Source organism: Monodon monoceros, unplaced genomic scaffold, assembly GCF_005190385.1.
Source record: "Monodon monoceros isolate NGI ecotype Baffin Bay Population unplaced genomic scaffold, NGI_Narwhal_1 Super_Scaffold_1, whole genome shotgun sequence".
Lineage (NCBI taxonomy): Eukaryota > Metazoa > Chordata > Mammalia > Artiodactyla > Monodontidae > Monodon > Monodon monoceros.
The window spans coordinates 5259470-5276562 of NW_021703765.1; the positions used below are offsets into that span (position 1 = coordinate 5259470).

Genomic DNA, 17093 nt, shown 5'->3' on the forward strand with positions numbered 1-17093 from the left:
AGTTTGTTTTTATTCAAGACTATAACATTCTTTCTGGAATATCAGTCTTTGAAAATTTTCAAAAAAATTATATGCGGCTGCAAAGTTTGATACTAAGGAGAAAAGTGTCAGGCGTATCTGAGTTCAATACCAATCTATTACTAAAGGGCCTGTGTCACTCTGAGAAAGTTACTTAGCTTTTCTAAACCTTGGTGTGTTTTTTCATTTTAAAATAGTTATTATAATAGTGTGTATTACTGTTGAGAGATTTGAGTGAAATAATGTGTTAGCTCAATGTCTTAAGTTATTGCCAGTACACGAAGCAAATACTAAGTTAGTATGTTAAGTTGTGTTTCTGAAATAATTGTTCAGACATGTTCGGCCACTGAATCACTCAACCTGAAAATGTCACAGGATCAAATATCTTTCTTTCTTGAATTAGTCAAATGATTACTTTATTTTTCTTTCTGTAAGAGCATTGGAGGGAGGGGTTTTCAGTTACCCTACTCAGTGTTTTCTCCTGTTAGTAACTATGTACGTTTACAATTGTAATTGCATATTCTTTTGAGGTGTAATAAACTGTGTTGGAGTCATTGTATAGTATTTGAGAATATAGATATATATTTGATTTTTGTTGCATTTAACAACTTTTTTACTTCCTAAGAATACCTAGATTTTATAGGTATTTACATTTTTTATATTTTTATAGTGTTTTCAATTTGTTTACTTTTATTCAGGATGAGGCTAGTGAAGAGCTCTTTAAAACAAAAGTTTAGGATTTTAATACTACTTAAGGCTTTCACGTTGATTTACTTATTTTCCTTGAGCAAAAGCTATTTTGTCTCCTGTGCTCCAGCTTCCTGGTAAAGGTCATCTAACTACAGACCCAGTTCCTTTTTACAAATCCCTGTGAAAATGTGAAAAAGAAACCAGTTAGTAGAAACTTGGAAGGTTTAACATTTTCAGATATGCCTTCCTAGGGTGGACAATTTGGAATTTTCTGGATAATTTTCAGGAATGTAACATTTGGTTGAGAAGAGTGCATCCAAGATGGGCTACATGAGTAATATTTGAACTTTCATAGAATAAAACAAAGCAATGACGGAGGAATGAAGAACAGGCAGGCTTTCCTAGGCTGTATGTTTTATAAGATTGCAGTAATGGCAGTTAATTTAAAGTCAGTATCAAAGTGTTTGGGAATTTTGGGATAGCTTCCAACTGAGATGTTATAGATTGCATATACATGAAAACCTGCTCACCATGCAAAGCATAATGAAACTACAGTGCTTTCCATTATTTCTTAGTTTTGTCCATTTCCCCCTATTTTTCTCTTTTTGTTCTTCCTCCTGAGAGTTACATGAGGATTTCCTGCCATGGGACTCACATTTTATTTACACTCAATTCCTTATAAGTCTGCAACATATGACGTATATGCTTTTACGTCATAGTTTAGAGTTATAAATACCTTGTTTTGAAAATTATTGCATGTCATTTTCTACTGCAAATAATAAAATGTCAATTATTCTATGTAATTATCATGATTTATGGCACTCAAAACAAAGTCTGGTGTATAGGTGCCCAATAAATGTGAGACAGATGCTGAAAAAATGAAGTTAATAAAGAAAACAGAATTTCCAATCAGTAGGTCATTAAATGTACATCCATGCAAATTTTATGGAGTGAGTGCTTAACATACATAGCACATGGTGTAACACTGAGAATCAAATAAATACACCACCACCCCAGCTTTTCAGGAACACACAGTTTAGCAAAAGGTACATATAACCTGTAACTAAAGCTTAAAATATGTTCAAAATACTTCAGCACAAAGGGAGAATCATGCCACTGTGGTTGGGGAGGGGGAGGGCTGAACATTCTTTTTTTAATATTATTATTATATAAGTTACAGGTGTACAGCATTATAATTTACCACCTGTGTACTCTACGGAGTGGTCACCACCACAGGTCCAGTTACCATCCATTCCCATACAGTTGACCCCTTTCACCTGTTTTGCCCACCTTCAACTCACTTCCCCTCTGGTAACAACTAATCTGTTTTTTCTATCTAAGAGTCTGATTTTGTTTGTTTGTTTTATAGATTCCACATATGTGTGAAATCATAGCGTTTGTCTTTCTCCACCTGACTTACTTCATGTAGGCATAATACCTTCAAGGTCCATCCATGTTGTCACAACTGGCAGGATTTTGTTCTTTTTTATGGCTGAGTAGTGGTCCATTATACATAAATATTTATCATTGGTTGAATTAATTGTTTGTGATTTTTAATGCACATTTGTGCAGAGTCAAATAATATCTGATGCTCTTAAAACAGTATGTCTGAAGCAGTATAATATTGTGGAAGGATTATGGACTAGAGAGTTGGAAGGAACTTGTGTCTAATTTGCAATTTATACCGTCTGAGCCTGCATTTCCTGAACATGACAATAAAATGGGCCACTTTATAGAGCTGTTGGGCGTATTTAACAGTAATCTATAAAGTAGGTTATACATACGGTACTTTTTACTCATTAAGTGTTAATTTAATTTTTATTTACGTGGACTTAAAATGCCTTGACCCTGTTACGGTGAGAATGATCATGGATTAGCTGTGCTTTTTAAAATATTCTGAACCTCAAAAATGAAGCAGCATAGTTATGTGAAATAATCTAAACAAAGTAAAATCAGAGACGGTCTTTTGAAACCATTTCTGGTTTTGTTTGATATTCGTACAAATTATTTATTTCCCTGAATTTTCGGAGGTGAATTGAAGCCACGGATCTGTAACAAAAATGTACCAGGAATATTTAAAACACATTTGTGCTGGTTAAAATAAAACAGTGTGTAAGTATGAAAACTAATAACTGATTCCAGATAAGTTTTGAGAAGAAATAAGGATCATTTGTGTAAAACTACTCAGCTATGGGAAATGGTACATTTACCTAAAGAAAGGACAATAACATTTGAAAACAATTTTAAACACAAGTTGATTGATCTGAGTCATACATCTTTACTTTCCACAGGGAAAAAATAATAAGATTGATTGCAATCAAGACTGTTTTGTGAGACAGAAAGAGAAAGGAAGTTCTGGTGCTTAGTGAACTACTTTCCTATATTCATTCTGGGAAATTATCCTATCTTTGTTGTTTTACAGATCTACTTACGATTCTTGGACTATGAGATGCAGAATTCAAATGAATGCAAAAGGAATTTTGTGGCGGTGTATGATGGAAGCAGCTCCGTGGAGGATCTGAAAGCCAAGTTCTGCAGCACCGTGGCCAATGACGTCATGCTCCGTACAGGTCTCGGGGTCATCCGCATGTGGGCGGACGAGGGCAGTCGCAACAGCCGGTTTCAGATGCTCTTCACATCCTTTCAAGAACGTAAGAATCTCTGCACTTCACTGTTTATCCTTCGAATGTGTCAGATGATGCAAATCTCATAAACCGTTGATGGTGTTTTCTTCATGCAGTTTGAGCACAGCAGGCTGAGCCTTAGTAAGTTGTTCACATCGCTGAGATTCCCTTTCCTTCAGTTTGGTCCAGGGACAGGAGAGTTACATATTACCTTTTGATTACCTATATCGGCATATGCATCATAGCCTTGCTTAAGACACTTCACACTATTCAATTGGGAAATGATGCATTTTGTTTGTCTTTTGTTTAGCTGTTACCAAGCTATGGAACTGAGGCAGCAGCTTCCAGTGAAGTTTAAGTCTTAAAAACCTGCATAGAAATATTTGGTAGGTTCTCTTTAGTAAGCTTCTCTTGCCATCCCATTGATTTCAAATAGGTCTGTGACTACAGAGCTCCTATTAAAGTAGGCAAAGAGGGAGAATTGCTTGGGAAGAGAGTAAATAGAAAAAGTTCCAGAAAATAGTTTAAACGGCTCAATGGATGACACCCAGAGTTACGGGCAAAGCACAGAAAGTTTAGAAAATCATGTTCTAACAAATACTGAATTATATTAATAGATATATGTTTGAACTGTTCTTTAGAAGCTTTGAATAATTCATGTTTAATAAATTTATACAAATGAAAAATAAACCTAAGAAATTCAGCTTTAAGGAATCAGTCCTTTACCATTTGAAACTATACATTTTTTTAAAACAGAAAAGACAGAATGTTTTTGAAATGTCAAGGACTTCTCAGTGATAGGCAGAGCAGTCACTGTTTTTTCAATTCATAAATGTTAAATGTATTAGACGATTACTTTGTATCATAAATGAATAGTTTGGGCTTTAAGTTGCTCTTTAATTACCCAGTTGGAGAATTCTAGGGCCCCAGAAGTACTGAATGTCAGTCTTTCTGTATCTTGATACCATCACAGAGTATGTTAAATCTCCCACCCAAGATTATTGCAGATTTCAACAGCACGTTGCTATCTATGTCTTCATTTCAGGAGTTGATCAAAATGTTAGAACGAGTGCGTCTTTATTTCAGCAAGGTATCTGGCCAAAAAACCCTCATCAGTTTTTTGTTTGGAATTTGAAGAAATTCAGGCTGTAAGATAGCACATTTGGTGTTTTCACCGATGATTGCTTTACCATATCCGGTCGATTGTGCCTTTGGTGAGGCTCAGAGTGTACCTTATTCAATCTTTTTGTCTGTCTTGGATAATCACAGATTGAGAACTTTCTAATTTAACACATATGGAAGTTCTAGTTAATACGTTAGTTGATATAATCAAGTTTTTAAAACTATCACAAAAATATGCAATTTTTATCAAAGCTATGCCATAAAATGTAGTACGGATAAATTAAAATATGTATTCTTACGTTTCATATATCAAGTAAAGAAACTCTGACTCCTAGGACTTCCTAAGGTTTTATTGCATTCAAACTCAACATAAGCCAATAATTTTTTAAATAATTGACAAAAATATCTAATGCAGTATTAGCTTATATTAAGGAAAATGCAGTAAGCAGCTCAAAGAAGATACTCCTGTAGGAAGCTGCACTGGTCAAAATGCAAATTGCGTAGCCTGTTCTCTTCTGGGTGTTATTACTGAGGAGCAGAGTCATCAGTTAGAAGAGGCTGACCAGGATGCAGAAGCATCTAGAATCATGGGAAAAGGGCAAAGGAGAAGGAATGTTTATCTTACAGATTTCTTTTTTTCAAAATGTGATAACTACCTTAGACTTAGGTGGGTGATATGGATTAATGCTTGAGAGGTAAGATTAATGTTTGTTAAATTAATTATAGGAAACTATTTGAGTGTAATTTAGGAAGAAGAAATGTCTAGATCAAAGGAGCTGCAATATTCCAAAATTGAATGGGTTCCCACAGAGGATATTCCACAGAAGGCTATATGAGAAATGGGTTCTCATCGGGCGTGAATGGTGTAGGGGAAATGTCTAGGTTGGATAGGGGAAAAGGAAGACTAGCTAACGTCTAAGGTCCCTTTCATCTCGAAGACTAAGACCTGTGAGACTTTAAAATTCTGCTTATATAAGAAATGGTGAATTATATCATACTGGTAAAATTCTGCTTATATAAGAAATGGTGAATTATATCATTAGAGATATTTTTGAGCTAAAAGACAGAGTTTTCATTCTGAAATTAAATGATCTCTGGAAGTCATTCAAGTGGGTGAACTTTCAGTGACTAATCCAGAAGAAACAGGGTATTCTCCCTAAGAAAGCCACTTAATGTTCCTACACAGTGGATGGATGATCATGCTCATCTGAGCGAGTATTACGTCGCAGTTTCCATGATTATCTCATAAATTTACAGGAAGCTTTGATTGAAACAAATTTATCCTCTGTGTCATGTTGCCTATGCAGTTTTGTTATGATATTTTGTTTTTTCTGCCTTGACTAAAACCGTGCAGAATTACATGCCTACGATCAAAGTCAGCATGTGATGGAGTATATGGGTATAGACCAAGTATTTTTGCTTTGAAATCAAGGTATTCCCGATACAAGATGAAAAGTTTCAGAACAACAGGAAGTAGACTTCAATCAATTCTTTTATTCAGAAACGAGTGATTCTAATCTTTATTCCACATACACACACATATGGAATAAAGATTAGAGATGTGAATCAATGACCAGCTTTTTCTTACTCAAATAATGAGAAACCACCTTGGTATTTTTCTTGGTTCCTATGTTTATTAGGTGGTATCCCCAAGTGCAGTGTTGGAAAGTGCTTAGGGTGTAATCAACACTATTCTAATATCTGTCAAAACGTCTTATATTAGGACCATAGGATATTTTTAGGAGTTAGATAAGAGCTTAGAAGCCATCTATTTCTATCTCAAACATTTTATGAATTCAAACAGAAAAAGAAAAGACCCAGGGAAGTTAACTGACTTTCCCTGAATACCCTCAACACCATGCTTAATGATTTGAAAACAGCACGGAGGCAAGAATGTAAGACCTGACTAATGGATGCAAGTGGGAATATATTTTCAACTCATTTTATTTTTACATTTGTATCTGAATAAATTACAGTAAAGGGAAAGGATGAGTGTATAAGAGAGAGGCGTAGAAATTCTTACTATGAGTCATCCCACTTTGAGGTTTCACAGGCACCTTAGAAGAATTTTAAAAGTCTGGATTAAATGCCAACATTTGCAACAATGAAAACTATCCTCTCATATAATGGGAGGGATATAAGATCACTGAATTGAGAAGTATTTACCTTCAACTGTGTCACGAGAAATAACATCTTCCCTAGATAAGTCCTATAAATATCATACTCCTGCCCCTACTGTCTTGCTAACTCTTCACCTCAGCCTTTCCTCAGCTCTGCCTGAGATTGCTGCCCTGATTAATGGTATCACAGTGCTGTTGGCTGCTGTTAAAAAAATGTCTAGAGCAACTTTGAAACCTATCAACTAGAGAACAAACAACCAGTGTTATCACCAAGTAGGCACTGTCTTACTTCATTAGGTTATAGTCTTTTTAATACTTCAAATGGCATCTTGTACTCAGAATGCTCAGTCCACTCTTAAATAATCTATACAGTGGAGATGAACACATATATGTGCAGCCGAAAAAGACCTCAAATTTTTAGGTATTAATTTTGGATAGTATTCTCTACGAAAGATGACTTATTCAAACTTTAAATATATTCTGAAATGAAGAGGAAAACGTATTAACCACTGTGACTAATTTGCTTTCTTGGGTCAAAAATCAGCAATTAGGAGAATCAGGTTAGAAACACAGCTGAGGATAAAGAAGAATGCATCCAACTTGAGATAAAAACGGAATAGTTTGAGTAATTCTCACATTGATCTTGAAAGTATGCTATATTTTATTTTAGTGACTCAATTTAAGATTGCCTATAAGAATAGAGTTTTACACATTTGCATCACATTTTATAAAGACGTTGGTCTTGCTCTAAAAAATCATCTAAAATTTTTTGAATTGATTATGGTTAGTGTAATTTCAATGTTGAGCATACTTATACGTGAAAACGCATAATCAATTATGATAGAACTGTATATTTAAGTATTGTATATGTATAATGGAGACATTAGTGAAATGTACCTCTTCACGTTGAGTCACAAGCCAGATTTTCTGGTCCTGCCTTTTCCTGAACACACCGTGAATTTGCAGTAACTAGAATGAATGAATACAATAGTGATATCTCATTGTGACTTCTGAAGTTCTACCTTCAGCTGCTCTTCGGCTCTTATTTACACCATGATAAAATCTCAATCACTTAATGCTTGATTAATGGGCAGCATATTTCTGTTAAAAACAGACATGCAACTAAAAAGAGATGAAAAGAAAATTGTTCATTTTAAAGATGTGGGAATAATGTTTACAATAATTTGCTAAAATGAGACTTTGTATTTCATTTCATATCAATTTATGGCAAAAGGCCACAGAGTCTAAACTACAGATTTATTTACAGTAAGGAAATATACATACAGTAATATTTAATTTCAAAGAGGAGTTGAATTGAAGGATTCTGTGGAAGGCACAGAATCCTACAATATCATTTTGTAATTAAATTATATTCTATGGCAAAAGTTATTTTGCAGATGTAAATAAGGTCTTAGTCAATTGATTTTGAGTTCATCAAAAGGGAGATTATCTTGGGTGGACCTGACCTCATCAGGTGAGCTCCCCAAAATAAGGTGAAGCATGAGTCAGAAAGACTGCTGGCCTGGAAGAAGAAAGCAAACAGGTATGTTGTGAACTGCCTGCCTGTTACAGGGGTGAACTCTAGGAGCTGAGAACATCCATAGCCATTGACTAGCAAGTAAATGGGGACCCCAGCTGTATAACTGCAAGGAACTGAATTCTACCAACAACCCGAATAAGCTAGGAAGACAACCCTGAGAATCAGATGAAAACCACAGCCCCAACCGATGCCTTGATTTCACCTTGTAAGATTCTAGCAAAGGATCCAGTACTTGGGCTTCTGAAATTGTGTGATAAAAATTGGGTGTCGTTTTAAGATATTAAAATTGCGGTGATTGTTACACAGCAATAGAAAACTATTGCAGATTTTGGTACTGCATGTGAGATGCTGCTATAACAAATACCTAATAGGTGGAGACAGGTTTGGGATCAAGCAGTGATCATAGGTTGGTTGAATTTTGAGAATAATGATAGAGAAAGCCTAAATTGCCTCAGACAGGTGGTTAAAATATACCTGGACTTGGAGGGCTGCCAGTGGGGCTCAGATAGAAGTGAGGAGTATTTATTAGAAACTGGAGGAAGGGCGATCCTTGTTTTGTAGTGGCAGAAAGTGTAGCAAAATTGTGTCCTGCAGCGATGTCAGAAGGCAGACTTGTAAGTGACAAGCATTGGCTCTATAACTAAGTAGATTACTGAGAAAAGTGGTGGAAGTATAGCCTGGTTTCTCTTGCTGCTTGTAGTAACATGAGGAAGGGGAGAAATAAATCTAAAGAATTATTAAACGAAAAGGAATTAGGACTAGATGGTTTTTAAAGCCCCAGCTTCTCCAGATGGCAAAGATGTTAAAAGTTAGAAATGACGCTGAAAATATGGCAGAGAGAAAAGGCTGAATATGACTGTATAACCTTTGCTCAACCATCAGAAACATCAGAAGATCTCAGTGTTTAGTAACTAAAAGGCCCTTCAAAGAAGAGGTTAAATTTGGACCTTATAGATCCTCTAAGTCAAGCTAGAGGGTCTCCAGGAGCGGAAGGGCAATGACCCTCAGCCATTACAGTGGTAACCAAGGGAGCGAAAGGATCCTCTCAAATAGATTTATGGGTGGGGCATTTGTCTAAGAGAACAAAGCCCAGTGAATTTCAAGCAAGACCCACAAGGCTCTTGAGAAAATTATTTCAGCAGAAACACTGTCGGCTTGGACTGAAAGGAAAGGAGAGAACCAAATGAAAATAGTTATCAGAACCCTAAAGCTCTAGTGGCCTGAAGCAATCTGATACTGTTACTTTTAACATGATATACATGTTACTTTTCATGAGAAAAGAAGGATGACTCAGGGAGCAGAACTGAGAGCCTGGAGAGCAAAGTCCACAGCTACAGAGGCATGGTCCTAGAACTGGAAATATAATCAAGAAAAATCCAGCGTTTACCCTGCTGGTTTTCAAGACTGGTTGTGGACCAGTGACTCCTATTTACTCTTCATTCTCCTTTGAACCAGAATCTCTGTAACTATTTTCTGATGCCTGTCTAACCATTGTGTTGGGAGTTTGGGGAAGGTGGCTTGTCTCTTTGGTTTCATGGGTCTACATGGAGAGGAACTTTACCTCAGGAACTGAAGTCCAGACTCCTTCAAGGACTGCCCCCAGGAGCCTTGTCTGCACAATATTTAGGTGACTTAGATGGTGAGATTTCAGACTTTGAGCTGGTGAGATTTAGATGAGATTTAGGACTTTGAGTTGATGCTGTAATAAAACAATACTCTTGGGAGTCTTGGGAAAGTATGAAAGTATGGGTTCATTTCTGGGCTCTCTGTTCTGTTTCATTGATCTATGTGTCTGTTTTTGTGCCATACTGTTTCTATTACTGTAGTTTGTAGTATAGTCTGAGGTCAGGGAATGTGATACCCCCAGGTATATTCTTCTTTGCAAGAATGCTTCGAATATTTGGGGTCTTTTGTGGTTCCATACAAATTTTAGAATCATTTGTTCTAGTTCTGTGAAAAATGCCATGGGTATTTTGACAGGAATTGCATTGAACGTGTATATTGCTTTGGGTAGGATGGACATTTTAACAATATTAATTCTTTCAATCCTTGAACACAGTGTAGCTTTCCATTTGTGTCATCTTCAATTTCCTTCACCAATGTCTTCTAGTTTTCCAAGTACAGGTCTTTCACCTCCTTGGTTAAATTCATTCCTAGGTACTTTATTCATTTTGATGTAATTATAGATGGGATTGTTTTCTTAATTTCTCTTTCGGATAGGTTGTTATTGATATATAGAAGTGTACCAGATATCCTGGTTGATCTGACAATACTCAACAAATATTGATAATAATCTTTATGCCCTTTTAAAAGAAATTCTAAAGGTCAGGGATGGAAGAAGTCAGAGACATTATAAGCAGCAGCCAGTACTCCTCCTGGCCTTAAAGGAACACACTGCCATGTTACAGAAAGGGCCATGTGACAAGAGAATGATGGTGGCCTTTAGGGGCTAAAAATGCCCCCCATTTGGCAGCCAGCAAGAAAGCAGGAACCTCAGTTCTACAGCCACAAGAGACTGAATTCTTCCAACAGCCTGAATGAGCTTGAAAGAGGCCTCCATGCTCCAGATGAGAACCCAGTACAGCTGCCTCCTTGATTTAACCTTGTGAGATCATAAAGAGAGACCTTACCCAACCCAGACTTCTGACCTGCATAGCTGGAGATATTAAGTGGGTATTGTTTTAAGCCCAAAAGTTTGTAATAATTTATTACTCAGCAATAGAAGGCTGAAGCATATTTGTTGTAATGATGGGTGATTTTTAATAGAATGGATAACCCAAATGCAGTCTATATACGTTACTTAATATATTGATTAAGTATGTTAATAAATATAATATTATTTAGTAATGTATTACTGTTCCTAAATTTGGTAGTTCAAGACATGTGACAAGATAGAACTGTAGGCAGTATAAGAAAAATAATCACTCCAACATCAGCTTGACCCTAAAAGTTGAGCAACGACTACTGTTTTACCTAGTCATTGATAAGTTTTCATTTTTATACTTCTCTGTGTTCCTCCATTCATTCTGTCGTTCCTTCAGTAAACAAGGAAGTGCCCAGGCACTGATGGCATGAAGATGAATAAGAAGGTTGCTCCTCTTGAGGTGCAACCGCACTCATTCAAATTGAATTCAAGTGTGTAACTCACTTCAGCAAACGTTCCCTTGTATCTGGTACTCTGTCCCTCCCGCCACACACTTTCTCATTTACTTCAGTAAATTACCCACTAAAACACTGTATTCTAAGAAGCCAAATTCTCTTCTTGTATAGTTTTTTTTTTAAATACATTTAAATAAATAAATTTATTTATTTATTTATTTATTTTTGGGTGTGTTGGGTCTTCGTTTCTGTGCGAGGGCTTTCTCTAGTTGTGGCGAGCGGAGGCCACTCTTCATCACGGTGCACGGGCCTCTCACTGTCGCGGCCTCTCTTGTTGCAGAGCACAGGCTCCAGATGCGCAGACTCAGTAGTTGTGGCTCACGGGCCTAGTTGCTCCGCGGCATGTGGGATCTTCCCAGACCAGGGCTCGAACCCATGTTCCCTGCATTGGCAGGCAGATTCTCAACCACTGCGCCACCAGGGAAGCTGCCTGTATAGTTGTTTTTCTCCATCATTTGTTCATACTAGTAGGATCCTTACTCTTCTGTCACCATAATCGTTTATTATTTCACTCTTCAGTTTTATTATCTTATCCTTTCTTGTCTGGAACACGGTTTGGCCTGCCATCTGCCTCTTGTATAGCCAATTTGCATTCTGTCCTAGGTAGTGCAAATTCCCCATTTTGTAATGCACCAGTAAAATTACCATATCACCTCAATAAACTAAATTTAATGGCTCCTAGAGGGAAAAAAATATATATAGATTTTAATTTGATTATTACTGTAAAAGTGCACAGAGGTCAGTAACACTGAGAAAATACACCAAAAAAAAGGTGGATAATAATCAACTCTCAACAATAATATTTAATTTTCCCTCTAGAAAAATCTAGGCAAAACACATTTACAAGTTTGGGGTAAATGCTAAGATCAAAAGGCATTATATTCTGTATGGATTTCAGCAAGGAAAGAAAATTGTAAGTGCTAGAGGGAGCAAGGTGACCAATTACAACATAGATTTAAATGTAAATTAACATTTTATGGGTATAGATCTCCAAGCCTCATCATTATGAATTGCTGTATTTTTAAAAGATTAAGATGACTTTATTAATACAGGAATTATTTACTTATATATGTCTTATAGCAGTGTAAATACCAGATGGCATAGATTTAAATACCAACAATACACAAAATATGATGGGGAAATTGCTGACTATGTGTCAGGTTTGGGCATATCTCAATAAAGTAGACATAAAACACACCATGGGTAAGGGAACATGTCACTATATACAAATATACAAAATTCAAGATGTATTATTATTTAAATTTTTACATTTAATTTAAATTAAATTTAAATAAAAGGGAAAAGCTGAGCTGGAGGACAATTAGCAACATAAAGGATAGGCAGTGGGCAAATATTATTATCCTGTAAAGAGTACAGATTGTGGGCTTCCCTGGTGGCACACTGGTTGAGAGTCCGCCTGCCGATGCAGGGGACACAGGTTCATGCCCCGGCCCGGGAAGATCCCACATGCCACGGAGAGGCTGGGCCCGTGAGCCATGGCTGCTGAGCCCGCGTGTCCGGAGCCTGTGCTCCGCAACGGGAGAGGCCACAGCAGTGAGAGGCCCGCGTACCGCAAAAAAAAAAAAAAAAGAGTACAGATTGTATGGTGTGTAATCTATAAAACCACTGAATCACTATGTTGTACACCTATAACTAATACAATATTGTAAGTCAACTATACTTCAAAAAAATAAATAATAAATAAGCAACAATAAACAAAAAAAGAATACAGATTATATAAGACAATAAGAAAATGTTATATAGCAATAGAAAATGGGGCAGATAAAGTAAACAGTTAATTCATAGAGAAGCGTAAATGGCCTACTGGTATAGGAAACAAACACCTATTCATATTAGTAAACAAAAAGACATAAATTTCAATAAGAATGAGACATCATTTTCAGGTATCAAATTGTTTTAAAAAATTAGCAATGATGAAATACCCAGTTTTGGAGATGGTGTGGTGAAATGAAAATTTATGTATGCTGGCAGGAAAATAAAAGTTTTCTTAATTTAGCACTATATATCAAGATTCTAAAACAGGTAAAAAACAAAAATAGGGTCTTACCTGTTGATCTAAAAAATGAATCTAAGAATAGATACTAGTGATGAGAATGTTTAGAATCATTGAAAAAATGAAAATTTCCTAAATGGCTTGGTTAAATGGTTCTTGAAACATGCCTATATTCTTGTAACTGCTACGACGATGTGTTAGATGGATACTGCCAATAAACTATATTAAAAAATAAAATTCTAAAAACAAGTGGCAAGCAAAACACATGTACATTACAAATATATTCTTGTAAACATGTGTGATAAATATTTAATACACAGTATCTATTATATATGTAATACATATGTGTAGAAGGCAGTGCAATTAACTGATTATTTTTAGGATGAGGCTTATTATCAGTATTTTATGATTTTTCTACAACAAAAAGCTGTTGTTTTAGTAAACATTTTAAAAGCAATAAATATAATTTGATACGACTTTCTGAAGGGATTTATTAAATCTAGGAAAACAAGATACATACATTTTTTCTTTTTTTAAATTTAAATATATTTGATTTATAATATTGTGTTAGTTTCAGGTGTACAGCAAAGTGATTCAGTTATATATATACATTTTTTTATCAGATTATTTTCCACTGTAGGTTATTACAAGATATCAAGTTATACATTATTTTCTTTATTGGGAAAATTAAGGTTCATTTATGATTTCAGAAAATAATAATTGATCATTGGAGGTTTTGTGGGAGGGGTGATAATTATGCAACAGCTGAGGATACCACATTTCTGTCTCATAACATACTCTTTTAGACTTAAGAGTCACTACAGCCTACAGTAGAATTTCTCCACCATTTACCTTAAAGACACACTTAACTGAGGGCTGATTTACTGCATGGCAAATGCTGATGGCCAAGCCCACATTTCTGCAGCGTCCTTAGAACAGTAGAGGTAGAGTAGCATCAGCCCTTTCTCTCGCAGGTGATATGAATAAGTGTTTGCTCTGATATTTTAAACTAGGTAAATAATTAGAAAATGTTGCTCTTAACACAGTTCCCAGCTAATTGTGACTCACAAATTGTCAGGGTGTCCTGGTTCCAAACTGTTGCTCTTCCACCTCAGAGATCTCTTTCCTCCCTTTTCCCGCTTCTGACCTTTCCTTCCCCGTTTTGATATTGTGCAGCCATAGCTACATCTGTGGAACCTAGTGGGGCAGGTCTCTGATTACCCTGAGAAATCAGCTACGAGTTTTCCTATTGCTGCTGTAACAGTTTACCACTAACTTAGTGCCTAAAACCACACAAATGTATTATTTGAAATAGGTTTCCCTGGGCTGAAACCGTGGTGTCAACAAGGCCACCTTCTAGGGGAGCTCTAGGGAAGAATACACTCCCTCACCTGTCCCAGTCTCTGGATTCCTTCTATGCCTTCTTCAAAGCTAGCCATCTTATCTCTTTTTGCTACGTTGTTAAATCATGTTCTGTCCCTGGGAGCTTCTAAATTCCTCTCGTGAGGACGCCTTTGATTACACAGGCCCCTCCTGGATAATCCAGGCTAATCTCCCCATTTTGAAATCCTTAACTTTATCACATCTGCAAAATCGCTTTGCCATAAAAAGTGACATTCACAAGTTCTAGGAATTAGGGTGTGGACAAACTTGAGAGCCATTATTCAACTAAACACAATAGGTTAGATTTTTTTTATTATTATTAAACTGACAAACTCTTGTCTGAGATTATGAAAACATAACTTAGTTGACTTGAAGACCAACGGTTCATAATGCCAAATGGTAATTGTATATCTAAACACGTGTTCCCTTCATTCCCTACCACTGAATAAATATTCTTCTATATAAAGAAATTATTTAAAAATTAAATATCTTTTCACTACAGAAAAATACAAAAAAGGAATGTATCATGAAGATATCAATATGTACTTTTTGGCAAGTATACATGTGTTTGGAGACTTTAAGATTAATGTTAATATTTTAGAAAGAAAATCACAAATCTGTCATTTGAAAAAATAATTTTTGTTGTTTAAAAATTATGAAATAGGATGAGAAAATGTGTAAAAGCATGAATTTGGTGCTGGTCAACTAATTTTTCCATTTTCCTACCTGTAACACCTTGACATTAAACGTGAACTCTCCAGAAAATGAGGAATCATTACAGGACAGCTGTAAGTTTTAAATGTATGTGTCTAGAACGGAGCAAGTAGTCAATAGATGGTTCTACTATTCTGTCTGTTAATGGGATAACAGTGTACTGAAACTTTTTAGAGTCAGTAGTTTCTTACTTTCAAATATAATGAGGCTTTTGAGCAAAGGAAAATGATATAAAACTGTATAATCTGCCAGAGACTCACCCTTCTCTCTTTTTAAGTGTTTAGTTGAGTCCTGTTGTACCATTAAAAAACAACAACAACTGTCAGACATATCTTATTATTTGAAGTTAATTCTCGATGGACATTTATTACTGGATATTAAATTATTTGCTCATTTAACTCAAATCACTGAAGAAAAGTTATACATATAGATATATAGTTTAGTGATATAATTAAAATTTTAAATCAATTTCCTCAACTAATTTTTAGACTAAAGATATTAAATAATTTTGGCTACCATATTTATATGTTGAATTACTTAGAAAATTTTGTAGAATTTTCATTGAACTTTTTAGATCAACATTGTCTTTAGTTAAGTGTCTGCCAGGGATCCTGGGACAAGAATAAAGGCAGCAAATTCCTTGTAATTTTTGGTAGGATCCTTGGGGATAATATATATTCATCTCTCTTTTTTTTTTTTTTTGCGGTACGCGGGCCTCTCACTGTTGTGGCCTCTCCCGTTGCGGAGCACAGGCTCCGGACGCGCAGGCTCAGCGGCCATGACTCACGGGCCCAGCCTCTCCGAGGCATGTGGGATCTTCCCGGACCGGGGCACGAACCCGTGTGCCCTGCATGGGCAGGCGGACTCTCAACCACTACGCCACCAGGGAAGCCCTATTGATCTCTTTGATTCTGGCTTCACAGCTACATAGTTTACGTCTGTCAATGAAAATAAACAATGTACGTTTGCTATGGAGAAAGGAAATTATTATTCCAAATCGTTAGTCTTTGACCTAACAGAATCACAAGCCTGAGGCTATGGTGCTTTGTTGATGCTTGGCTTTAATCCTTATTTACTGCAAGCCCTCCTTTGGGGAGTTGGCATGTTCCATAATGAAACCAAATATACATTAATACCTTTAACAAAACGATGAGTCCACCCTAACCACTGTTGCATATATGAGTGCATCAGCTATGGAAGCAAACCCTGGACCCCATGTCCAAGTCCTAATAATAGAGTGCAGACCCCAAAGAAATATAATATCCTAGTTACTGTAACTAGAGTCACATCTAATTGCACACGATGAAGAAATCATGGGGTAGCTGACCCAATGCAGACATAATCGTAGTATAAAAATGTATAATAATTTCTTGGCATCAAATGGAATGGATAGATCGTGACGTGGTCCTTGCCCTCTGTGAGTAATGAAATGGCCTCTATCTATGGAATATAATTTTCTCCTGAAGGTGCTTCTCTTTTCATCATAGCGTGTCTTTTGCAACAGTAGGAATATGCAATTTTAGCAGAGAGATTGGGGGGATCTAATAAATGTGAGTGGGATTAGGTTGTGAATAGAATTTCTTGTATTAGAAAAAAGATTAAGCTATAGCTTAACAATAACACTGGATATCCCGACTGATAACTAAGTCACATTGGAACATAGAGTTTTGGAAGCAGATGTTGGTCTTTCAAAAAAAAAATATGAAGCT

General features: G+C 36.1%; 1 protein-coding gene across 2 annotated transcripts in view; it reads left to right on the plus strand.

The window, feature by feature from the left end:
• NETO1 (neuropilin and tolloid like 1) overlaps positions 1 to 17093 on the plus strand; it is an 89833-nt gene that overhangs the window by 56620 nt on the left and 16120 nt on the right. For both annotated transcript variants that reach the window (XM_029229015.1, XM_029229007.1), the window contains exon 7: positions 3131 to 3359. In XM_029229015.1, coding sequence (XP_029084848.1) covers positions 3131 to 3359 — 229 coding nt within the window. The remainder of the gene's footprint in view (positions 1 to 3130; positions 3360 to 17093) is intronic.